This window comes from Tachyglossus aculeatus, chromosome 9 (assembly GCF_015852505.1).
Source record: "Tachyglossus aculeatus isolate mTacAcu1 chromosome 9, mTacAcu1.pri, whole genome shotgun sequence".
In the NCBI taxonomy this organism is placed as follows: domain Eukaryota; kingdom Metazoa; phylum Chordata; class Mammalia; order Monotremata; family Tachyglossidae; genus Tachyglossus; species Tachyglossus aculeatus.
This window is the reverse complement of record NC_052074.1, coordinates 44,041,592-44,067,751: the sequence shown is the minus strand read 5'-3', so window position 1 is coordinate 44,067,751 and position 26,160 is coordinate 44,041,592. Positions and strand designations below refer to the sequence as shown.

General features: G+C 45.2%; 1 protein-coding gene across 9 annotated transcripts in view; it reads right to left on the bottom strand.

Annotated features, from left to right (window-relative positions):
- The window catches only part of FMNL2 (formin like 2), a 224,598-nt gene that overhangs the window by 78,299 nt on the left and 120,139 nt on the right, over positions 1 to 26,160 (bottom strand). For all 9 annotated transcript variants that reach the window (XM_038750790.1, XM_038750785.1, XM_038750786.1 and 6 more), the window contains exons 2-3: positions 13,482 to 13,565; positions 72 to 152 (exon numbers count right to left, since the gene is read on the bottom strand). In XM_038750790.1, the coding sequence (XP_038606718.1) occupies positions 72 to 152; positions 13,482 to 13,565 (165 nt within the window). The remainder of the gene's footprint in view (positions 1 to 71; positions 153 to 13,481; positions 13,566 to 26,160) is intronic.

Sequence of the window (26,160 nt, the reverse complement as noted above, 5' to 3'; positions counted from 1 at the left end):
CTCAGGCAAGATGATTCTGCCTGCCAAGGAGGAAGCAAAAACAAAAAGAATGGAAACTAAGTCCGGCTTACCTTCCTGGTTACCGCTGGATCGAGATAGCCTTTCAGTTTCTGAATGTAGGTATGCGGAGGGTTCTTCACTTGAAAACGTTCCTGCAGGGAACACAAGAAGGAATCATGAAATATCCAAGTGGGTGGACGGGATTCAGGCTTCTTGACCACCAAGGACAAATTCTACAAAGTGTTACTGAGGGGCATTTCAGTGAATTACTGCAGCCTTGCAAATAACCGCTCGCCCTACAAAGTGTTACTGAGGGGCATTTCAGTGAATTACTGCAGCCTTGCAAATAACCGCTCGCCCTACAAAGTGTTACTGAGGGGCATTTCAGTGAATTACTGCAGCCTTGCAAATAACCGCTCGCTCTACAAAGTGTTACTGAGGGGCATTTCAGTGAATTACTGCAGCCTTGCAAATAACCGCTCGCCCAAGATGAATATCAACGTATACTTGGATGAGGGCTAAAACGCGATAGGTTGGCCTTATTTATTTAGGTACCTGGTTACCTTCTAAGAAGTCAGGGTGGTTTCAACAAGAATAGTAAGCTCTATTTCTTCCTAGCAAACTGTATGCATAGGCCTTTACTGCAGGGAATAGGAAAGAATGCCACGTGACTAATTAGCAGGTTTACAATAATGCACTTTGGAGAGTATTTCATCTCCATTAAGAAAGAGACACAGCTTGGTCTAGTTGAAAGAGCACGGGCCTGGGAATCACTGCATCAGTGATCTGTGTGACCTTGGGCAAATCACTTCACTTCTCTGGGCCTCATTTATCTCATCCGGAAAATGGGGATTAAGACTATGACCTCTATGTGGGGCAGAGATTCTGCACAAAAGTAAGCACTCAATAAATACGACTGAATGAATGAACGACAGGGACTGTGCCTGATCTGATTATCTTGTACCCGCCCCAGTGCTTAGTACAGTGCCTGGCACACAGGAAGTGCTTAACAAATACCATCATTATTATTATTGGGCGAGTTCGATATAACAGAGTGGGTAAACACATTCCCTGCCCACAACAAACATGTTGGAGGTGTGGCAGTTTGGAACCAGGGACTGGGTTTGGAGCAGGGAGGAAGAGTAGGATTGCCCCATCCAACAGTAGCTTATCTACACAGCAATAATAAAAGTGACGACGGTGCTATATGTTACTATGTACCAAGCACTAGGGTAAATACAATACCATCAGGTTGGAAATAGTCCCTCTCCCATATGGGGTTCACAGTCTAAATACAAAGGAGAACAGGTGGTGAATTCCCATTTTACAAATGAGGAAACAGGCCCAGAGAAGTTGAGTGAGTTGCCCAAGGTCCCAGAGCATGGAAGCGGTACAGCCGGGATTAGAATGGGCCTGATGTCCAGGCCCATGTTTTTTCCACTATGCCACGCTGCTGTCCACACTCTCTGTTACTGTTTTTTGTCTCTTAAAATGGCTCGTTGTCTGTAATTTCTCTTTTCCATGTGACTGTCCACTCCGCTGCCCTACAGCACCAATTTAAGCTGGGAGCCCTGGGTTGGACAGATTGGGCCTGATGTGATTATCTTCAATCCTCCCCAGCGCTTAGCACAGTGCTCACCACAGAGTAAGTGCCCAGTAAATCCCACAACTACCTAAAAATGAAGAAGGTGGAGGCAGGATTGTGAAATGAGATTTTACACCACAGAGATGGGGAAACAAGAGAAACGTTGGGGAAACTGCCATGGGAGCTGACGACTGATCTCCCTGATGGGCTCTTGTGCTATTTCCGTCCAAGTGGCCATGGGGGAAGAGGATACCTCAGGAAGGACCGCTTCCTATCTCCCCCTGTCAGCCCCATGGCCTTCCCTAGCTCTTACTATGTGGTGTATTGAGAGACCTTAGCAACCTTTCGCCCTCCCCTGAGTCAAGATGCTTCTATGGAGTCAGGGGTTTAGAGAAACTGTCACTCTCATGTAGTTCGGACATGCTGATGGGCTTGCCACCACAGATGTGTGATACGATAAATACTGTGCAATCCAACCAGACTGACACTGTTCCTGTGCCTTGATTATCTGAAGTAAATTGGTATTTATTATAAGAACCGTCATCCTCTAAAGTACTCAAATACGTACAATCCATACTTATGGCTCGATATACCTGTGGGTACCAATCCTACATTTTGGGGGCCTGAACAGGAGGTCCCATGAAACTGGATCCAAAAGAATGGAAGCAATTTATATTGATCTGTGTTTTTCACTGGACTGTACTCAGTTCATTTTATCCTTCATCTGTAAGTCCCCAAAGCACTTAGTACATTGTTCTCCTGTCCCTAGTAGATGCTCTAGCAATTCTGCTAACAAATCATTCAAATTAACTGATCGATCACCTACTGCTTTTTTTTTTTTTACAGGGTTTGTCAAAGCGCTCCCTATGTGTCAAATGCTGGGGTAGATACAGGGTCAGACACAGTCTCTGTCCCCCAAGGGGTTCGCCGTCTGAGTAGGAGGAAGAACAGGCATTGACTGAATCCCTACCAGCATCGCAGCACTTGTGAACATATCTGTCATTTATTTATATTAATGGCTGTCTCTCCCTCTAGACTGTAAGCTCATTGTGGGAAGAGAACGTGTCTGTTATATTGTTGCGTTTTACTTTCCCAAGTACAGTGCTTAGCACACAGTAAGCACTCAATAAATACAATTGACTGCCTGATTGAACCCCCATGTTGCAGCTGAGAAAAGTGAGGCACAGAAAAAATGAAGTGACTTGCCCAAGGTCACAACAGCAGGCAAGTGGCCACATTTCCACTCTGGGACATGTAATCATTTTTCTAAAGCTTGCTTTCCTCCCACACTCTGAAGAAAACACTCCACTGAATATTTTTCTCTGGCCTTCCAAGGACTCAGCTTCTCCATCACTTTTCAGTGAGTTAACAACCACTGATGATTACAATGGCTAATCATTTGACTATCCTATAACTCAAAAAACAATCCTGTTTTTCGTAACAACTCAAATTATTCCTTCTAGGTTTTTAATAACACTTAAGAATCTGCCAAGGTCTTTGTTTGGGCTTCCAAAAAGTTGGATTATTAGGGATAGAAGCAGCATGGTCTGGTGGCTACAGCACGGGCCTGGGAATCAGAAGGACATGCGTTCTAATCCCGGCTCTGTCACCTATCTGCTGTGTGACCCTGGGCAAGCGACTTCACGTCTCTGGGCCTCAGATATCTCATCTGCAAAATGGAAATTAAGACCGATTTCCAACCTGATTAGCTTGTTCTTATGCCAGTGCTCAGTACAGTGTATGGCACATAGTGAGCACTTACCAAATACCATTAAAAAACAGGGATCACTGAAATTAGAATTTGATTTCGGATTGCTTCCAAGAACTCCAGATTGACCTATTGCCTGCAGCGTGGCTCAGTGGAAAGAGCACGGGCTTGGGAGTCAGAGGTCATGGGTTCAAATCCCGGTTCCACCACTTGGCAGCTGTGTGACTTTGGGCAAGTCACTTAACTTCTCTGTGCCTCAGTTACCTCATCTGCAAAATGGAGATTAAGAATGTGAGCCCCACGTGGGACAACCTGATCACCTTGCATCCTCCCCCGTGCTTAAAACAGTGCTTTGCACATAGTAAGCACTTAACAAGTGCCATTATTATGCCCCTCCTGTGCCACCTTCCCCATTTTCAGTTCCTCAATCAGGGCAATAACCCCAACACCAAGACTTCACCCGTCGGGTGACTCTGTGCTTTACTGAGGCAACTCCACTTAAAAGAAGAGACGGAATTACTGCCGTCACTGACTTCATAGCCACGGCTCAGCTGAGGGCTCCCATAATTGCACAGAACTCTGGAGAGTGGGCTGATAAGCTCTCTGATTACGCTAAGCCATTTTAGTGCGTGCTCTGCACACAGTAAGCGCTTAATAAATGCCACTGATTGACTGACTGATCTCCAGCCTTCAGGTTGGTAGAACAATATTGGTCCCAGAAGATTAGCACACAGTAAGCGCTCAATAAATACGATTGAATGAAATAGGCTCCAAACAACCCATGCTTAACTTTTCCAACACAATTTCTGATTTAAGAGCCTGGGCCTGGAGGTCAGAGTACCTGGGTCCTAGTCCTGGCTCCACCACTAACCTGCTGTGTGACCTTCAACAAGTCCCTTCACTTCTCTGTGCCTCAGTTTCCTCATCTGCAAATATTGAGGATTCAATGCCTGTTTCTCTCTCCTCATTGGACTGAGAGCCCCATGTTGGATCTGATTATCTTGTATCTACTCTAGTGCTTAGTACCATGCTTGACACATAGTAAGTGCTTAATAAATACTACAACTTTTTTTATTATTACTATGATTATTGCCATAGATACACCCACCCATTTGCCTTTCTGTTTAGTGGGGATGCAAAAAATCACATTCCCACAAGCACTTTCCCTGACTTGGCAATAATAACTACAACTGTGGCATTTATTAAGCACTTATTACGTGCCAAGCACATAAGCACTGTGGTAAATACAAGATAATCAGATCGGACACCATTTATGTTCCACCCTGAGCTCCTAGCTCCACATTTTAAATGGAGGCAGGCTTAGGGTCCCTCTGCTTTGGAGTATCAAGCCCCCTAACCAAACCGCAACAAGGTTATTATTTATTTTACTTGTACATATTTATTCTATTTATTTTATTTTGTTAATATGTTTTGTTTTGTTGTCTGTCTCCCCCTTCTAGACTGTGAGCCTGCTGTTGGGTAGGGACCGTCTATATGTTGCCAACTTGTACTTCCCCAGCGCTTAGTACAGTGCTTTGCACACAGTAAGCACTCAATAAATACGACTGAATGAATGAATGAATGAATGAATGAATGAATGAATGAATGAATGAACAAGGCTGGTCAGGACCCAAGAGCTGAAATCCAGCCTCGGCTTATTTCCTCACCCAGTGAGTCCGCTCCTCTTTTCAACTGTAGGTCTTTGGACTTGGGGACAATTATTTGGGAAATGGCTTAATTGAGGTTGATCTGGTGCTAATTGGAAGTGCTGCCAGCTTGTGACAGAAGGCACCACCCGGTGCCTGGGAAAGATTTCTGCCCCTTTCCAGAGGGCTGTAACTGGGAGTCCCACGGACCTGGGGAGTGGAAATCATGATCCTGTGGGCCAACACACCCCGTGCACTCCGGGAAAAACCAATGAGGGGAGGGAGGAACTTAAAACTCAGTAGCTGCAATTCACATGGTCATCAGGTTTTCCCACGTGGGGCTCACAGTCACACTCCCCATTTTCCAGATGAGGTCATCGAGGCCCAGAGAAGAAGTGACTTGCCCAACGTGTCACAGCCGACAAGCGGCAGGGCCAGGATTAGAACCCACCTCCTAAGTAGGAGGTTGAATGGCGATCGAGTTCCCTTTTTACAGTTGAAGAAACTGAGGCCCAGGGAAGCAAAATGACTCGCTCGAGGTCACAAAGCAGGCAGGTGGCAGAGCCGGGGTTAGAATCCAGCTCTGTCAGGTCCCAGGCCCGGGCTCTAGCCACCAGACCACCCTGCTTCTTAAAGTATTTATGGGCAGTGTCAGTTTACATAGGTCATAGGCACATTTCCTCCAAGAGGCCTTCCCTGACTAAGCCCTCCTTTCCTCAAACTGTGGTATCTTTCCATTCTTCTCATTGTTTTAGTCATATCAAAATGCCATTATATTACTTGGATTACTTCTGTTCAATGACACAGGTTTAAAGCAATGCTGTGGATGTGTGAAGAGGGAATTCTGTCTCTGGTAGAGCAGGTGACTCCATCTCTCTTCTCTCTTCTGTTTCACCTCTCTCTCTCCCCTTTGTCTCTCTCCATCTCTCTGCTCACTATCTTCCATCTCTCTCTGTCTCTCTCCATCTCTCTTCTCTCTGTTTCATCTCTCTCTCCCCTGTCTCTCCATCTCTCTGCTTGTGATCTCTCATCTCTTCTCTCATCTTTCATCTCTCTCTCACCTCTTCATCTCTTCCCCCTCCATCTTTCTTCTCTCTGTCTCTCTTCTGTTTCATCTCTCTTCCCTCTTTGTCTCTCTCTATCTCTCTGCTCTCTATCTCTAATCTCTCTTCTCTCATCTTTCACCTCTCTCTCACCTCTTTATCCCAGACTGAGCCCCCTCCTTCCTCTCCCCCTCCTCCCCCTCTCCATCCCCCGGCCTTACCTCCTTCCTCTCCCCACCACACCTGTATATATGTTTGTACATATTTATTACTCTATTTATTTTACTTGTACATATTCATTCTATTTATTTTATTTTGTTAATATGTTTTATTTTGTTGTCTGTCTCCCCCTTCTAGACTGTGAGCCCGCTGTTGGGTAGGGACCGTCTCTATAGGTTGCCAACTTGTACTTCCCAAGCGCTTAGTACAGTGCTCTGCACACAGTAAGCGCTCAATAAATACGATTGAATGAATGAATAAATGGCACACAGTCCTGCCCTTAGAATAGGGCACTAGACAATTGATCACTTACTGGGCTCTTGGCAGTGGAAAAAGGTTGATAAAATATCTTCGGATACCCTCCGACTAGGGAATGCCAGAAGCGACTTTAGTTCTCAATTATTTTCAGTTCGTTTTCTTTAAGTTCAGGATGTGGTTTGGATAAATTCGTGGATGAACGCTCCATAATTGGGTTACTGAAGGGAAAGTCATGAGAAGCAGTGTGGGCTAGTGGCTAGGGCACGAGCCTGGGATTCAGAACAACCTAGGTTCTAATCCCAGCTCCGCCACTTGTCTGCTGTCTAACTTTGGGCAAGACACTTTACTTCTCTGGGCCTCAGCTACCGCAACTGTAAAATGGGGATGAAGACTGTGAGCCCCACATGGGTTATGGACTATGTCCAACCTGATCAGCTTGCAAATGCTCAACAAATACCATTAAAAAAATAAAAACTCTGAGGACTCTCCATCGCTCATTCCCACAACCTCCCTGACCCAGATTAAAGAGCAGAATCTCCATTCCCTTTCCTTCCACTCCTGAACATGACTCCTCCCTCCTTCTGCCCTCCCCTACTTCCCGTCCCCATAGTACTTGTATATATTTGTACATATTTATTACTTTATTTTACTTGTACATATTTACCACTCTATTTTATTAATGATGTGCATATAGCTATAATTCTGTTTATTCTGACAGTTTTGACACTTGTCTACTTGTTTTGTTTTGTTGTCTGTCTCCTCCTTCTAGACCGTGAGCCTGTTGTTGGGTAGGGACCATCTCTATATGTTGCCGACTTGTACTTCCCATGCGCTTCGTCCAGTGCTCTGCACACAGTAAGCGCTCAATAAATACGATTGAATGAACAAATGAATGACCCTCGTCCACTGCGGCTACTCAGTCCCCTCCACGCTCTCCCTAGTCAGCGAGCAGGCAAGTGGGGGAGGAAGAGAGAAAGGAAGGCCTGGTCGCACAAGCCAAGAGAGCCCCCCTTGAAGGGCGAACCCAGACCTCTCCAAGGCACAGGCCTACTACCCCAAACAGGCCTAGCAACCGGATAGAAACGGGCAGAGATTACCGACCCCATTTTCAGTGTGGGAAGGGAATTTAGCTGCCTGAACGTGACTGTGTTAGCCTAGGGCGCAAGAATGAAGCTGGGAAACCAAAGCAGGCCTCCTGGCATATCCTCTTCTGGAGAAATGGTTCCAGATGACCGAGCATCTCATGACAAGTTTCCCAGGGCAGCTTCATGATTCAGCCAGCCCCTGTGAGTCCATCAGTTTCCCCTGATCGCTAAGTCCTTTAACCTGCCAGCTCAGGGCCATAGAGGCCACGTTGGAGAGTTTGAGTCCCCCGCGGCTTAATCAAGGTCTCTGACTCCAGGCCCGCTGCCTCTGGAAATCTGGCCTGCCCTGTGTTAAGGGTACTTTCTAGCTGTCCAAGTTCTGCAGATCGCTTTCCAAGTAGAGAAGGGCCAGGAGAGAGCTGGGACACGCATATGCTCTGAAAACAAAATGCTATTTCGTCTCCGGAGAAAGACGGTGACTTCCAAGTGTTTCGTTCCATCTCTCAAGCTGAAAATAGCTTTCTGGGCATTCTCTCCAAATCATTTCCTTCTATTTAGACTAAAAGAGAGTCATTTTCTGGGTTAGGAGCTCTTCCCACCTCACATCTCGATTCCTCAGAGAGGAGATGGAAACACATTTTCTAATCCCAGACTGGGCTTTGGCTTCCTGCTCAGTAAGAGTGTTTCTTTAGCCCCAGGGAGGGCCGATGTATCCTGTCACCTCGTGTGCAACTTCCTGGACTCTGGCTTTGCTCTATTTGGTCCCATTAGGATCTGCGCCCCTGCCTGCTGCACTCCAAGCCCTGACAGGAACACGACCAGGCGAGACCAAGCACTTAGTACAGTGCTCTGCACACAGTAAGCGCTCAATAAATGTGAGGAACATTGCACAAACTGCAAGCACAGCACTATAATCACTTCCTCCACACAGACTCGCAACCTGAAGTTTCTTTCTTTTTTGTTTTTATGATATTTGTTATGCACTTACTACGTGCCGAGCACTGTTCTAAGCACTGGGGTAGATAGAAGGTAATCCCACATGGGGCTCACAGTCTTAATCCCCATTTTCCAGATGGGGTAACTGAGACATAGAGAAGTGGAGTGGCTTGCCCAAGGTCACACAACAGACAAGTGGTGGAGCAGGGATTAGAACCCACGTCCTCTGAATCCCAAGCCCGTGCTCTTTCCACTAAGCCACGCTGCTTAGCTATAAACTCAACAAGCTGGACAAAGTTCATGTCCCACAGGGGACTCTCAGTCTTAGTCCCCATTTTACAGAGGAGGGAACTGAGGCTCAGAGAAGTAAAGTGATTTGACCAGGGTCACACTGCAGACAAGTGGCTGAGCAGGGATTAGAACCCAGGTCCTTCTGACTCCCAAGCTCCTGCTCAATCCACTAGGCCATGGTGCTTCTCAAGGACTGACCCAAATCCCACTTGAGACATGCAGGAAAGGAACCCAAGCAACTAGTTCCTGGTTCCCAGTTCCATGGATAGACCATAAATAAACCCCTTTCCCAATGACCCACAAGAACACCCTTTGAGATCTCTCAGACCCCACTGACACCTCATAAAATATCCATCTTGGCCTAGCTATATGGTTTGGGGAGCAGGGGAGGTTTGTTACCAAGCCCAGTTGGCTTTCACAAAAGTCTGTCTTGATCGTATTCTTGGCTTCACGTGGGCCAGGCAAAAGGAAATTGGCTATGGATTCAAAGCCAAACAGTCATTCAAAGACCATGACTAATAATGAACATTTTCCACTAACTTTAGAATTCCACTCAGTCTCATAAACTCCAAATAACCTCCATGATTTCTTATCTTTCACATCATTAAGAACTTTTACATCCCACTATTTAAGAACATATGGGTACAGGGCTTTAAATGAATGTATCACATCACATATGTACTCATTATATAGGTGTTAGAAATGTATGCACTTGTATGTATACACACACACACACACACACACACACACACATACACAAAGAAAAAAAAAACCTTTCCAAATATCCAAATAGTTTCATATAGTCTCTGGACCCCTCAAACTTGACCTGGGCCCGTCTGGTTCACCTTGGTCTCCTCCCATTTATCAGCCACAACCTCTTCCTTTCTTTTTCCATTTTTTTTTTCCTTTAATGGTATTTGTTAAGCGCTTATTATGTGCCAGGCACTGTACTATCTGCTGGGGTAGATACAAGCTAATCAGGTTGGTTACATTCCACAACCTACATGGGGCTCACAGTCATAATCCCCATTTTACACATGAGGTAACTGAAGCCCAGAGAGGCTAAGTGACTTGCCCACGCAGCAGACAAGTGGTGGAGGTGGAATTAGAACACAGATCCTTCTTATTCCATGGCCTATGCTCTATCCACTAGGCCTTGCTTCTTTACCACCTTTGCCAATTCTACCGTTTTCCTGAATCCTCACAGTTACTGAGCATTTCCTATTTTGTTTTGGCCTACCACTAAGTCCAGCCCAAGGGCCTGCTTTCTTCTACGGCCCAGTCAAGTGAGCATGTGCTGATTTCCAAGGTTGCACCATGTGTACACTGATATCTTCTGTGCACTGTCAATGGCAGTCTCATTTTCAATCAGAAAGACCAGCTTTCCGCTGTTAATCCTTGTCAGTCCCTAGAGATCAGGGATTATCATCATCATCAATGGTACTTACTGAGTGCTTACTGTGTGCAGAGCACTGTACTAAGTCCTTGGGAGAGTACAACAGAGTTGGTAGACACATCAGGGATTGTCTCTGTTTGTTGCTGAACAGTATTTTCCAAGCAATTAGTTCAGTGCTCTGCACACAGTAAGCGCTCAATAAATACCATTGAATGAATTCCCTGCCCACAGTGAGCTTATAGTCAAGAGGGATTGTGCCTACTTACTCTGTTGTAGTTTCCTGAGCACTTGGTAAGCACAGAGTAAGTGCTCAATGAGGAGGGGAAGCAGCATGGAGTAGTGACTACAGCCCGGGCCTGGAAATCATGGGTCATGGGTTCTAATCCCGGCTCTATCGCTTGTCTGCTTTGTAGCCTTGGGCAACTCACTTAACTTCTCTGTGCCTCACAGTTACCTCATCTGTAAAATGGGGATTAACACTGTGAGCCCCAGGCGGGACAGGGTCTGTGACCAACCCGATATGCTTGTAACCACCCTAAAGCTTAGTACAGTGCCTGGGACATAATAAGCACTTAAATACCACAATTATTATCAACCATTATTATTATTATTATTGTTACTGATTGACCAAACACAGGACAGGAACTCAAGGAATTGCCAACAACAGTGGAGCAAACTCCTAGACGAGGATAAGGTCATGGAACTTATCATTATTATTACTGCTGAATTTATTAAGTGCTTCCTATGTGTCAAGCACTGTTCTAAGTGCTGGGGTAGACACAAGTTAATCTGATCAGACACCATGCCTTGTCACACGTGGGGCTTCCAGTCTAAGAAGGGCCAGGACCCTAACCTTTCGGGGTCCCTCACTTTTGGAAAAAGAAGTCCTGGTGCGGCTACACTGGGGTCGTGTGGGAGGGAAAAGAGAAGATCAACGTTCAAGTTTCATTCCTTGTTCATTCCTTCCGTAGCCATTAATCTGCAGCACGCTCCTTTGCCCGGACAGACAAAAATCAACACTGAACAAACCACAAAAATCTCCAGTCCACTGTGCGGCTGCCACTGCTCGGAGAGCTTTGGTGTCAAAACCAACGGAGTAAAACCAGGACGACTGAGCGCAGACCCCCAGTTTGATACTTGTCAACGAGGCCAGAGCAAAACAGAGTCAATCCTGCTCTGCAGCTGCACCAGAAATGAGAATTGTGATTCCTGCTTTCCCCGCATACACCTAACTTCTATTTAAAGCCCCCCAATTAGAATGATCATCCCTCTCTTCCAAAGTGGTGGACGGGGGGAGGTAGAGGGGGGTCGGGGGAGAGGGAGGGAGGCAGTCCGGAAGCTAGTAAAGGGATGAGCCCATCCCTTTGTGGAGCGGCATCCAGTGGCCCCCAATTCCAGTCACGACTCCTGGGATGGGCGGTCCTTGATCTCCCCATTCTAGTCAGTCAGTCGTATTTATTGAGTGCCTACTGTGTACAGAACACTGTACTAAGAGCTTGGGAGACTACTGTATAACAGACATAGTCCCAGCACATAATGAGTTTACAGTCTAGAGGGGGAGACAGACACTAATATAAATGACAGATATGTACATAAGTGCTGTGGGGCTGGGAGGGGGGCTGAATAAATGGAGCAAATCAGTCTGCTCTGCCAATTGTCTGCTGTGTGACCCTGCACAAGTCACTTCGCTTCTCTGGGCCTCAGTTACCGCATCCGTAAAATGGGGATTGAGACTGTGAGACCCACATGGGACAGGGACCGTATACAACCTGATTTGCTTGTATCTATCTCAGTGTTTAGTATAGTGTACAGTTTAGTATAGTCTTTTAGACTGTGAGCCCACTGTTGGGTAGGGACTGTCTCTATATGTTGCCAACTTGTACTTCCCAAGCGCTTAGTACAGTGCTCTGCACACAGTAAGCGCTCAATAAATACGATTGATGATGATGATGATGATAGTGCCTGATGCATAGTAAGAGCGTAATGAATACCATTATTATTATTTCTCTGTGCCTCAGTTATCTCATCTGTAAAATGAGGGATAAATACCTGTTCTCCCTCCTGCTTAGACACAAAGTCCCATGTAGGACATGGACTATATCCAACCTGGTTAGCTTGTATCTACCCCAGCTCTTAGTAAAGTGCTTGGCATAATATAGTAAGCGCTTAACAAATACTATAAAAAGAAATGCAATCTCATGAGGAAATGGAGGACCAAGTGAAAACTGGCCCAGAGGATTCAGTTCTTTCAAAGGAGACCTATGTCTGCTTACGGGCCAGTGTGGAAACCCCGCTTGTAGTGTGGCAAGGAGAAACCCAGGCTGGGCCAAACAAGGCATTCACCTGAAAACACAAAAGTAGAGAGGCAACAAGAGAACACAGACCTTGTTGCCCACTGGCAATTGGCTTCTAGGCTCTCCATCAACTGGCCCCACCTAATCTATCTCTACACTTGCTATTCCCCAACTGCTCTCTTTGTTCTCCCCAGCCACAACCCTCTAGCTGTACCCTGCAAACTCACCGTGGTAAATCCGAGCAATTGTCCTATAGAGTCTGAAATTAGGGGCAAGTGCTAAATCTGTACAGGCAACAGTGTAACGCAATTAATTTTTTAAAGCCATCATCCTGGAACAAAGAAAAATAAGCATGCAATACTCAGGAGAAAATCCCTTCTTTTATGTTTCGGCATTGTTCTCTCATTAAAGCGTTCAGTTTGGGTCCCTGAGTTTCTAAAAAAAGATGTGAAAGAAGTGCAAGGAGTCCAGGAAAGAGTGCAAAAAATGGATGAAAGGGATGGAAAATAAATCCCATAAATCCCACAAATAGGCTGGAAAGCTGTTTGTGAATCAGAGGATACAGGCTGACGTTAGGTCAGAAGAATTCTGGTTGTAAATAAGAAGCACACCAGGTCTCTCAGGATACTTGCATACTAAAAGAGGAACTAAATGGAAGATGTGGCACTAGTCAATCAAACAACAACACTTATTGAGAGGCAGCATGGCCTAGTGGAAAGGACACGATCCTGGGAATCAGAGGACCTGGATTCTAATCCTGCCTCTGCCAGTTTTCTCTTGTGTGATCTCAGACAAGTCACTTCACTTCTCTGGGCCTCTGCTACCTCATCTGTAAAATGATGATGAAAACTGTGAGCCCTATGAGGGACAGGGACAGGGTCTATCCTGATTATCCTGTACCTACCCCAGTGTCTAGTATAATGCCTGGCACATAGTAAGTACTTGAATACCACTGAAAAACAAAACAACAATGATAACAAAAAACATGTTTCTGTGAAAGGCCCCTGAGTTCAACTCTACCTGGTCACAGATGAGTTCCCATTTCTTCTCGTTGTCATACTGGCGCAGCAATCTGGCTTTGTCAGGGGGTAGGTTCATTGCATTCTGGAAAGAAGACAGAACACATATGTTAGACCCCACAACAGCCTGGGCAAACCAGTACACAGTGAATGTAGATGACAGGGCACAGAATGGACTAACTACCTATTACATGTAGAGCACTATACTTGCTCCCATATTAATCAATCAATGATATTTACTGAGCACTTATCGTGGGCAGAGCACTGCGGTAAGTGCTTGGGAGAGTATGGCACTAAAGAATTAGCAGACACGTTCCCTTCCCATAACGAGCTTTCAGTCTAAAAGGGAAGGCAGACATTATTAATTCGAATTACTAAATGCGTCAACCAACGCTGCTGTATTGTACTCTCCCAAGCGCTTAGTACAGTACTCTGCACACGGTAAGCACTCAATAAATACGATTGGGGTGAATATCAAATGCTCAAGGCCTTATGCATGGAAGAGTACGAAAATAGTAGAAGACAAGATCCCTGACCTCAGGGAGGTTCAAATCTGGCAGGGGGAGACAGACACGAAAGTATAGTACAGATAGGCTGAAGTAAGAGGAGTATATCAATCAAGCAATCAATGGTAATTATTGAGCACTTACTATGTGCAAAGCATTGTACCAAGCATAGTACTAGCCTCTGCACACAGTAAGCATTTAATAAATAGGATTGAATGAATGAAAATCACTTGGACGAGTCAATACAACAGAATTAGCAGCCACACTCCCAGCCCATAATGAGAGTGCAGTCTAGAGGATACATATGTAAGATGTGTACATAAGTGCTATGAGCTATTTTATTATTCCCTGTAATTCCTGGAACTGAGCTAGCCCCAAACACCAATCTGAAGCCTCCGCTGCCACACATCCTAGAGGTCACTGAAATACCTACTTAGCTTCCAAAGAGTCAACCCCCAAAACATCCACTCCAGGAAGCCTGAACCTCAGGAAAATAATAACGACATTCTAATTCATTTGAACAGTCAAGCCCTCACCTTCTACAATTACCCAGCCCCAAGTCAAAACAATTACACTGTCCCCTTATCACCATCAAGAAAAATGTTCGCTGGACTTAGAAGAGATCAGCATCATTCTGGATTACTTCCTGGCGAGGTCCATGATGAGGGACTGTCCGTGAATTAGGGTGTGGATAACCTGAGGTGACCATTACAAACCACCCAGAAGCATCCCCTCGTCTGCAGTATACTATTTGGTGGAGTTAGTCATCACCATTGGCTTTACGTACAATCAGAAAAGCAACTTGAGAAGCAGCGTGGCCTAGTGGATAGAGCCCAGGCCTAGGAGTCAAAAATCCCAGCTCCACCACTGGTTTGCTGTGTGACCTTGTGCAAGTCACTTAATTTCTCCAGGCCTCAATTACCTTATCTGTACAATGGGGATTAATACTGTGAGCCCCATGCGGGACATGGACTGTGACCAACCTGATTAGCTTGTATTTGCCCCAGAGCTTAGTACAGTGCCTGGCACATAGTAAGCTCTTAACAGATAGCATAAAAACTTGGAACATGATCCTTAAGTGTTGCACTTTTTTCCCATCCACAAATGACCGGTCATACAGAAAGTCCCAAAAGAGTATATTCCTTTACTCTCTGGATTACTCACGGTCAGTTGTACCAAACAAAAGACAGTGGGGGGGGGGGGGGGGGGGGGGGTTTGTGTGTGTGTTAAGGCCCTCTTGCCAACATTACATCTTGTGAATTGCATTTTACGGCTGTATCCCCCACCACTCCAATCACCCACGTTTTTCCACAAGATGCAAAAAGAATGATATCTTGATCATCCAGAACCCGGGTTTTCAATTACCTATGGCATTCTGTGAGCCCCATGTGGGACCTAATTATCTTGTATCTACCCATGTGTTTAGTACAGGGCTTGGCACAGAGTAGGCACTTAACAAATACCATTATTATTATTGTTATTGTTAGACCTGGTGGCCCCTGGGGTTGGGGGAGGTGCAGTGGTACCCAACTTCTAAGCCCCTCCCTCATCCTGCTCCCACCCACGACCCATCCAGGATATCACAGGGGACCCCACCAACTCTCAGAAGCTCCCCTCAGGGTCTACGGATTGTCTCTATTGCACTTTCCAAGCACTCAGTACAGTGCCCTGCACACAGAAAGCACTCAATAAATACGACTGAAAGAATGAATTTTCTTCCTTTGACGTACTATATCCAGTTCATTGGCAATTGGCCCCACACAAATCCAAAACTTCAGCAAAAACTCACAGCATGTTAAATAGCAGTAAGTGAACCACGTATCCAAGTACCCATTTATGTATAACCACCTCGCTGTTTAGAAACCCAAAATTAAAACTGTGGGTATTAAGTCACCAGATTCTAAAACAGAGGCTCTTCTGTTACCCCGCCACCTGTTTTAGGAAAGGGGAAAGATAAAGATACTTACTATCAGTTTGGCCTGCAGAGTCAAAGAAAAGCATGTTCCAAGATCAACTGTTTAGATAATCCTTTATTAAAGGAGCAACCTACCTTAATAGAGATAGGTAGTCGTGAGGTTAACATTAATTACCAAGTAGCCAATTTACCACTGAGGGAAACATCGCAAAAAAGAGCTGATGAGCATTCTTGAGGACAGGAGAAATTGACTACTCCGAGAGGCAGGATTTCTAAGACGTGTCTCCCAGGTGAATAAGCTGATCATCTACCTATGACTTCAGAGGTCAGGTTGGTTGGTTGTAATTTGGTATCTGTTTCCCCCCCCGCTGGATTCCAAACTCCTTGAGGGTAGGGACTGTGCCTACTAACTACACTGTATTCTCCTCAGCGGCTTATCAGTGTCATTAGTATTATTATTATATTTGTTAAGCACTTACTAGGTGCCAAGCACTGTTCTATCCACTGGGCAGTAGTGGATAGAACCCAGGCCTGGGAGACATAAGGTCATGGCTTCTAATCCCAGTTCTGCCACTTGTCTGCTGTGTAATCTTGGGCAAGTCACTTCACTTTTTTGTACCTCGATTACCTCACCTATAAAATGGGGATTAAGACTGTAAGCCCCATGTAGGACATGGACTGTGTCCAATCCGATTTGCTTATAATCACCTCAGCGCTTAGTACAGTGCCTAGCACAAAGTGCTTAACAAATACCAGAATTATTGTCATTACTACTTTCCCAAGTGCTTAGTACACTGTTCTGCGCACAAAAAACACTCAATACCTACCTATTAGTGATTGATTGACTGCTACACCAAGACTCCTAACTCCTACGGAATGGTGGATTTGCCTATCTCTTTCTGGCCCTTCCTCCTGACTCACCTCCTTATTAACACCGCTTTAAGTCACACCACATAGGTGCCTGATATCACCAGGCTAATCATGTTATACCACCTGCGACCTTATTAGAAGAACCAATAGCCTGGGAGGGTTATCGGCTGTTGAGTAAGCTGTCCCCATGAAGCTGTCTTATTGGGTGGGGCTAGCAACTAGTCAATGCTTCTTCTGTCTCCAGAACTAGAAGCCTCCCATCACGCCTCGTTGTTGAATTAGCTCCCAGTATGCCTGTGATCTGATGACCCTTGGGCCCACTGGATCCCACACTAATTTTAAACACAGAGCAAGCCCCCCCCACCCCGGAACATGAGAGTCTGGCAACCTGTCGCGTAACGCAACACGAGACTCTGCAACCTGTCACGTAAGAATAATAATGAATAATCACGGTACTTAAGCGCTTACTATGTGCCAAGCACTATTCTAAGTGCAGGGGTAGATACAAGGTAATCAAGTTGAATTACCTGATCCCTGTTCCACATGGGGCTCACAGTCTTCATCCCCACTTTACAGATAACAGCCCCAGAGAAGTGAAGTGACTTGCCCAAGGTCCCACGCAGACATGTGGCAGAGCAGGGATTAGAACCCAGGTCCTCTTTCTCCCTTGCCCTTGCTCTTTCCACTAGACCATGCTGCTCCCCTTCAGAGAGGAAGCAAATAGCCATTTTCCTCGTTCCATGAATGCACTGTATTTTCCATTCACAATTTTTGCGCCATTTCATCACACTTAAGAATCAGGGACAAACACAGCAGGACATGTAAATTGTTTCCAATTTCTGAATTAGTGAACTTTTCCACATCCTGCTCTTGAAGGCATAAATCTGACACAAGAAAATTCCAAGCAGAAAACTTCAAGGCCAATCCCGAGTTCATTATGGCTAGGTTTCCCTCATCCCTACGGGGCTGGTCGCTTGGCTTCTACACTTTCCTTGAACTTGCTGTTTCCAGATGCACAACAGAAAAGCAGCATGACCTAGCAAATGGAGCATGGGCTTTGGAGTCAGAAGGACCTCAGTTCTAATCCCAGCTCTGCCAATTGCTTGCTGGATGATCTTGGGCAAGTCATTTAACTCCTCGGCACCTCAGTTTCCTCACCTGTAAAATGGGGGATACCCGTTCTTCCTCCAACTTGAATTGGGAGCCCCAATAGGGACCACGTCCGACTTTAGCTCATTTCCCAGCTCTTAGAACAGTGCTTGGCCCACAGAAAGCGCTTTTAACAACTACCGCAATCAATGTCACAATAATCACTTCCTTGACATTTTCTCTCCCTGTTTCCATCATGAACCTTCATTCGCTGCCTGAAGCCTCTCTCCTGGTCTCTTTGCTTGTGACAACTGCTCTTGGTAAATTGCAGGTTTAAGCGCTTCATGAATATGGACTAAACCCACGCCTCATGGGAAGGTGGAATGATACCAGATGATATGCAGGAAGCCGAGCCTTGGCTGCGCTGACAAATAAACCAGCCCAGGCTCCAAACGATTGTCTTTCAGTTGCCCGCCACGCAGGTTAATTCCAACCCATATTGGAAACTTCACTGCTTCCCACTGTTCTCCATGACAAGCAGCATGGCTTAGTGGTAAGAGCACCGGTTTAGGAGTCAGAGGTCATGGGTTCCAATCCCGGCTCCACCACTTGTCTGCTGGGTGACCTTGGGCAAGTCACTTAACTTCTCTGTGCCTCAGTTACCTCATCTGTAAAATGGGGACTAAGACTGTGAGCCTCATGTGGGACAACCTGATTACCTTGTCTCTACAACAGTGCTTGGCACATAGTAAGCTCTTAACAAACACCACTACTATTATTATTATTATGCATTGGTCCATCTGTCACCAAGGTTATATGTTTTAATCATTATTATTCTTTATTATTATTCTACGTCCCCTAAGCACTTGGAATTCACCATTCCCCCTCCACCTGTAACACTTAGAGACATATATTTAAACTCTGTTGCTTCCCACCTACCTGTAATTTATTCTAGTGCCTGTCATCCCACTTAACTGTAAGCTCCTCAAGAGCAGAGATTCTGTCTACTATTGATCTCTCCCAAAGTCCTACCCCAGGGCTCTGCACAGTGCAAGCGCTCGATAAATCCTACTAACGGATTGATCGGTTTGGGCAATTACTCTTTCACTTAAGGGCTTGGAGATTTCCATTTCTCTACCTGTTATAGGCAGAACACTCATATATTGGCTCTGTCCACAGAGGGCTGGGCTGGCAGTTTCTTTCCTTGCCAAGATCGACACTTGGCTAACCTGAGACCACCCTGGCCTGCAAACTCCTGATTTCACCAGGGTAAACCTGACATCCAGCTGAAAATATTAATGGTCTCCGCTAAGCACTATGTGCCAGGAACTGTACTAAGCACCGAGGCAATAATACCAATAACTGTGGTAGTGGTTAAGCGCTTACTTTAATAATGATGATAATAATTGTAGTATTTGTTAAGCGCTAAGTATGCGCCAGGCACTGTACTAAGCGCTCGGGTGGAGAAGCAGCGTGGTTTAGTGGATAGAGCATGGGCCTGGGAATCAGAAGGACCTGGGTTGTAATCCCGGTTTTGCCACGTGTCTGCTATGGGACCTTGGGCAAGTCAGCACACAGTAAGCGCTCAATAAATACGATTGATTGATTGATTGATTGATGAGCCCACTGTTGTGTAGGGACCGTCTCTATATGTTGCCAACTTGTACTTCCCAAGCGCTTAGTACAGTGCTCTGCACACAGTAAGCACTCAATAAATACGACTGATTGATTGATTGATTTCCCTTCTCTGGGCCTCAGTTACCTCCTCTGTAAAATGGGAAATGAGACTGTGAGCCCGATGTGGGACACGGACTATGTCCCACCTGACTACTTTGTATCTACTCCAGCACTTAGAACAGTGCTTGGCACATAGTAAGCGCTTAACAAGTACCATCATCATTATTATTATTAAACAAGCAAATCGGTTTGGACACAGTCCCTGTCCCACATAGGACTCACAATCTCAATCCCCATTTTACAGATGGAGGTACCTGAGGCACAGAGAAGTGAAGTGACTTGCCCAAGGCTACACAGCTGACAAGTGGTGGAGCCGGGATCAGCACCCAGGTTCTTCTGACTGCGAGGCCCACGCTCTATCCCCTAGGCCATGCTGCTTCTCCACAAATAATCAGGTAGACACAAGATAACCGCGTTAAGATTATCGGATGTCACCAGTTTCTTACTGACGCTCCGGTGACCCTGGGCACTCAAATGGAAGCCACTGGAGCACGCTGGGACAGATGGCAGAACTGCCACCCCTTCACAAATTCCCGCAGTTATGCTCCCCGCTGCACTGGAGTACGGGATACACTGACCCGGAGCAGCGACGCACTGAAGTCTGCCGGCATCAACGTGGTGTAACATTTTTACGGGCCATCTGGACGTGATGGATTCTAGCGCATTTTCACAGACGATCTGTGAAATTACAGATGGGTTGGCAAACTTGGCAGACTGTATCGTCCCGGGTATCTTCAGATTGGCTCGTGACCAGGCCTCATTTGGCAGCATCTGGCCGGGGGGAAATGATTCCTCCAATCTGGACTCTGGAGACCTCCCAGTGCCTGGAGGATGAAGGAATGGGACATGGGGTAGGATATGGGCATGGGTTCTAATCCTGGCTCCTCCACTTGTCCATTGTGTGGCCTTGGGCAAGTCACTTCATCATCATCATCATCAAACGTATTTACTGAGCGCTTACTGTGTGCAGAGCACTGTACTAAGCGCTTGGGAAGTACAAGTTGGCAACATATAGAGACGGTCCCTACCCAACAGTGGGCTCACTGTTCTGTGTGCCTCTGTTCTTTCATCTGTAAAATGGGGATTGAGTCTCTGAGCCCCATGTGGGAAAGGAACTGCGTCCAACCCAATTTGCTTGTATCCACCCCAGCACTTAAAACAGTGCCTAGCACATAGTATGTGCTTAATAAATACTATGATTATTGTTATTATTTTTAATCTGGCAGACTTGCAGACCACAGGGAAGTCAGAATCAATGAATCAGTGCTATTTATTGAGTACTTACTCTAGACTGTTAAGCATGCTGTGGGCAGGGAATGTGTCTGTTATATTGTCATGCTGAACTCTCCCAAGGGCTTACTACAGTGATCTGCACATAGTAAACACTCAATAAATATGATTGATTGACTGCAGAGAACTGTGTTACGTGTTTGGGCAAGTTCCAGTCATTCAATGGTTTTTATTGAGCACAGTGTGCACAGCACTGGATTAAGCACTTGGGAGAGTACAATAAAACAGAGTTGGTAGACACGTTCTCTGCCCATAAGGACCTTGCAGTCCAGAGAAGGAAGTGTGGATGTGGAACTTGTGGTGCATGATTAATTCTGGGGAGACTTGCCCTGGGTGGATAAGTAGCAAAAATCAAAGCTTCCAGCTGAATTGTCTCTTCATAACATCCTGAAGCAGCATGGCCTAGTGGATAGAGCATGGCCAGGAAGCCAGAAGGGCCTGGGTTCTAATCCTGTCTCGGCCACTTGTATGCTGTGTGTCCTTGGACAAGTCACTTAACTTCTCGGTGCCTCAGTTACCTTGTCAGTAAAATGGGGATTAAAACTCTGAGGCCAATGTGGGACACGGACTATATCCAACCTGAGTTACTTGTACTTACCCCAGCCCTTAGTACAGCGCCTGGCACATAGAAAGGACTTAAATATCATTAAAACTAACATAAAAAACAATGAAAAACATACTTGTCTTGTGCAGACACATCCGCAGAGTATCATCAAAATGACATCAGAGAGATGAGATAGTGCCTGTATCCAGGACCTAATTTCCACTACGCCTGTTACCTAAATTATGTATTTTCATGGCTGATTTTAGTCTTCTATAACTGCATTTTAGTCTCTAGAACCTGAATACATCAGGCCAGATGGACGGTCCCCAAGTTGAATAATTAGAGTGATTGGATCTGCCATTACCAAGCAATCAACTAATGAACAGCACCTGCCAACTTCCTACTCCTTCCTTTTCAAAAAAACCACTCTGGGATTCCGTTCAGCTCTCTGGGGTCATTAGGGTTGACTCCCCCATTTCCCTCATCAATGAGGGCCCGTAATAATCATGTTCACTGTTAAGCACTTACTATGCGCCAAGCAATCAGTCAATCCATCAGTGGTATATACTGAATGTTTACTATGTGCAGAGGACCGTTTCCATGTTTTTTCTCTCCTTACAGCCCACAACTCCCATCTCTCCCTGACTCTTTGGTCTTTATTTCTCTTAATGTCTGCCTTCCCCTCTAAAACTGTAAGCTCGTTGTGGGCAAGGAATGTGTCTGTTATATTGTACTCACCCAAGCGCTTAGTACAGTGCTCCACACACAGTAAGTGCTCAATAAATACGAAGGACTGCCTGACTGACTGACTCCCAATCGTGCCCAATGCAAGGAGCACTGACCTTCTGCTGGATTTAATTTAAAAAAATATATATCTTACACTGCTGGAGTTTTTGTTTTACTTAAGTTAGAAATCTAAACATAAAGTACCATCTCAAATGAAAGACAGCCAATACTAAAGATCAGCCAAAAGAGCTCCAACACCACCTCAGTTTCCTCACTGGTAAAACTGGGACACAATATTTGATCTCCCTCCTTCGTGTGCTGACAGTCTTGTGTGGGTCAAGAACTCTGATTTTCATTCAGTCATATTTATTGAGTGCTTACTGCGAGGACAGCACTGTATTAGGCACTAGGGAGAGTACAAAGCTTAATACAGTCCCTGACATAATAAGTGCTTAACAGATACCATTATTGTTATTATTATTATTTCAGAATAACAATAAACAGACATTCCCTGATCTGATTAACTCGTATCTACCCCTGTGCCCAGCCCAGGGTTTGGTAGAAAGTAAGTGCTTAACAAATACAACAATTATCACTGTTAGCTCACTGACTCAGGAAGCACATAATTTCCCACTCTACCATCCTCCAACTTTGAAAATCATCCATGCTGTTTCTAACTGCCTAATCCTCTAGGTACAGTTTCTGTCTCCCCAACTCTAGAAACACATTGATAAAAGCCAGAATTCGATTTAATTACCAAAGCAAATGGGAAACTAGGAAAGAGTGCTCAGAGATCTACCAATGATTAAATTTCCAGAATTAAAATCAAAGCATGTTGTGCATTAAGAAACACGTTATGAAATGAAATTCTATTCAAGCCAAACAAAAACAATCCTAGCTGGACCATTCATTCATTCATTCAATTGTATTTATGGAGCACTTACTGTGTGCAGAGCACTGTACTAAGCGCTTGGGAAGTACAAGTCGGCAACATATAGAGACGGTCCCTACCCAACAACGGGCTCACAGTCTAGAAGGACCACTGGAAATCTTCATTAAAACACAAGTTTCCCTGAGAAATAGAGTAGCCTAGTGGAATGAGCATGGGCCTGGGGGTCAGAGGGCCTGGGTTCTAATCCTGGCTCTAACACCTAACTGCTGTGTGACCTGGGGCAAGTCACAACATCCCAGGGCCTCGGTTTCCTCAAATACCTGTTCCCCTCCTATTAAGACTGTGAGCCCCATGTGGGACAGGGATTGTGTCCAACCTAATTAACGTTTATCTACCCCAACACTTAGAAGAGTGCTTGACACATCACATTAATAACAATAATTATAATATTAATATTATATTAATATTAAATATAATATTAATAACAACACTCCTCTTTAAGGCCACAAAGCCCCTGTCTATGTAGCCAGAAACAGAGAGTATGCTACAATTATCAACTCAGGCTTTCTGTCTTCTCTACTTAACCCTGTTCCCTGAGGAATTCCGGGACAGAAGCTTCATATCAGTAGTCCCAGTTTCCCCTATGAGGCATCCAAGCCTGCTTTCTGTTCAAGATGGTCTTACAGCATTACTTATTATATTATTGTTTTTATCGTATGTGTTAAGCCCCACCCTCAACCCCAGAAAACGTATGTATGAATCTTTCAGTTATATATTATAAATTCCTTCTTTATTTTAATGTCTGTCTCTCCCTCTAGACTCTAAGTTCGTTGTGGGCCAATTCTGTTGTGCTGTACTCTCCCAAGTGCTTAGTACAGTGCTCTGTACACAGTAAGTAATTAATAAATATCACTGATTGATTGATTAAACTCTTACTCTGTGACAAGCGCTGTATTAAGCACTGGGGTTGGCGCATTAAAATCAGCTGGGACACATTCCTTGTTTCACATGGGGCTCACAATCTAAAATGGAAGAAAAGGGACTGAATCATCTTTTACAGATGAGGAAACTGAGGCCTACAGGAGTTAAGTAACTTGCTCAAGGTCACACAGCAGATAAGAGGCACAGCTGGGATTAGAATTTATGTCTCCTGGCTCCCACACCAGTGTTCTTTCCACTAAGCCACGCTGCTTCTTATCTTCCATTCCTTCAATGGCGGTCTCTGTTTTGATGAGTTGTTGGTTTTAAAAAGCTTCCTCCAACAACAAAAAAAATCTGCTTCCTGCCGGGGGGGATGAGAGAAATGTCGGCCTTAATTCAGACGTGAAACAAAATTTCACAGTTCAACAGAAAGCTCTGTTAGCAGGTGGCCTAACTACTGCACGAGCTTTATTGACAGGCCCCAAAAAGCTGCTCAACCCAAGTTCCCAGGTAAGAGCCCTCATTTTTCCTGTTGTTTGGGCACCGCATGTTTCGTTTTCTACTTCCCCAGTGTGTGATGTATTTACTTTTGCAATATGGATCGAGATCCTCAGGGAATAGTAATAATGTGACTTTAACAATTTGTGTTTTATGTTTCCAGGTTGCTGCAGTCTGATCACAAACCGTTCCCCGGCCTGCAGTGGCAAAGCGGAGTTTGATTCTGGGGGATACAGTCCCTCAGACTGCAGAAGTCACCAAACCACAACAGGAAACAACCACAGCAAAGAACAAAAAACAAGTTCTCTTCCAAGGGGAAGATGGACAGACACACACATACACACACACCCCATACACGTTTCAGTGAACTGATTTCCAGGAAGCAGGGCTAGGGAGTATTCGCCCCTGCAGTTATAAATACTGATTTTGGTTGCTTACTGGAGGAGGGGGGAAAAAAAAGGTCCTTTATCCCACATCCAATTTCTGCATTTCTCAGCTGGGTGAACCCAGAGGGGGAGCCTGAGGGACAGGGACTCAGCTGGCTGATCTCTCAGTCCACCCACTCAGTGTGTTCTGGTTGTAAACACATCTGCTCTCTACCAAGCGGTGTGATATCCTTCTCTATTCATTCATTCAATCATATTTATTGAGTGCTTACTGTGTGCAGAGCACTGTATTAAGCGCTTGGGAAGTACAAGTTGGCAACATATAGAGACGGTCCCTACCCAACAACGGGCTCACAGGCTAGAATCTCCAAGGAAACTCGAACTATCTGGAGACCTGACCAAATACAACCCAGGCCACCTTCCGTCTTGGCAGTTCAACATTCTGCACTCTTCCTTCTCCTCAACCCACTCCCCAGAACAAGTACTCCCCAGAACCCAAGTCAACAGGTTTGCCTTGTTATACGTTAAGCTGCTATCCCCACTGACAAAGAGATGACACAGAGCCTATTATTTTTCCAAGAAGGAAGGACAGAACTCAATTAGATGGAAACATCTCCGATAGACGGTCACTGTCCGTGCATTTGAGCCATAATTTGGCAGTAGGCTGAAGATCCCTGGCAGCAGGAAGGAGAAGCAGTATGACTGCTTCTACAGTATCCTACCCTAACTACAGTATCTTACTAATACTAACTACAGTATCACCTGTATATATGTATGTTTGTACATATTTATTACTCTATTTATTTATTTATTTTACTTGTACATATCTATTCTATTTATTTTATTTTGTTAGTATATTTGGTTTTGTTCTCTGTCCCCCCCCTTTTAGACTGTGAGCCCACTGTTGGGTAGGGACTGTCTCTATATGTTGCCAACTTGTACTTCCCAAGCACTTAGTACAGTGCTCTGCACATAGTAAGTGCTCAATAAATACGATTGATTGATTGACTGACCTAGTGAATACAGCACGGGCCTGGGGGTCAAGAGGATGCGGGTTTTAATCCCAGCTCCTCCTCTTGTCTGCTGGGTGACCTTGGACAAGTCACTTCACTTCTCTGTGCCTTAGTTACCTCATCTGTAAAATGGGGATTAAGACTATGAGCCCCATGTGGGACAGGGACTATGTCCAACCTGATTAGAGAAGCAGCGTGGCTCACTGGAAAGAGCACGGGCTTTGGCTCACTGCAAAGAGCACAGGCTTTGGAGTCAGAGATCATGGGTTCGAATCCCGGCTCCACCACATGTC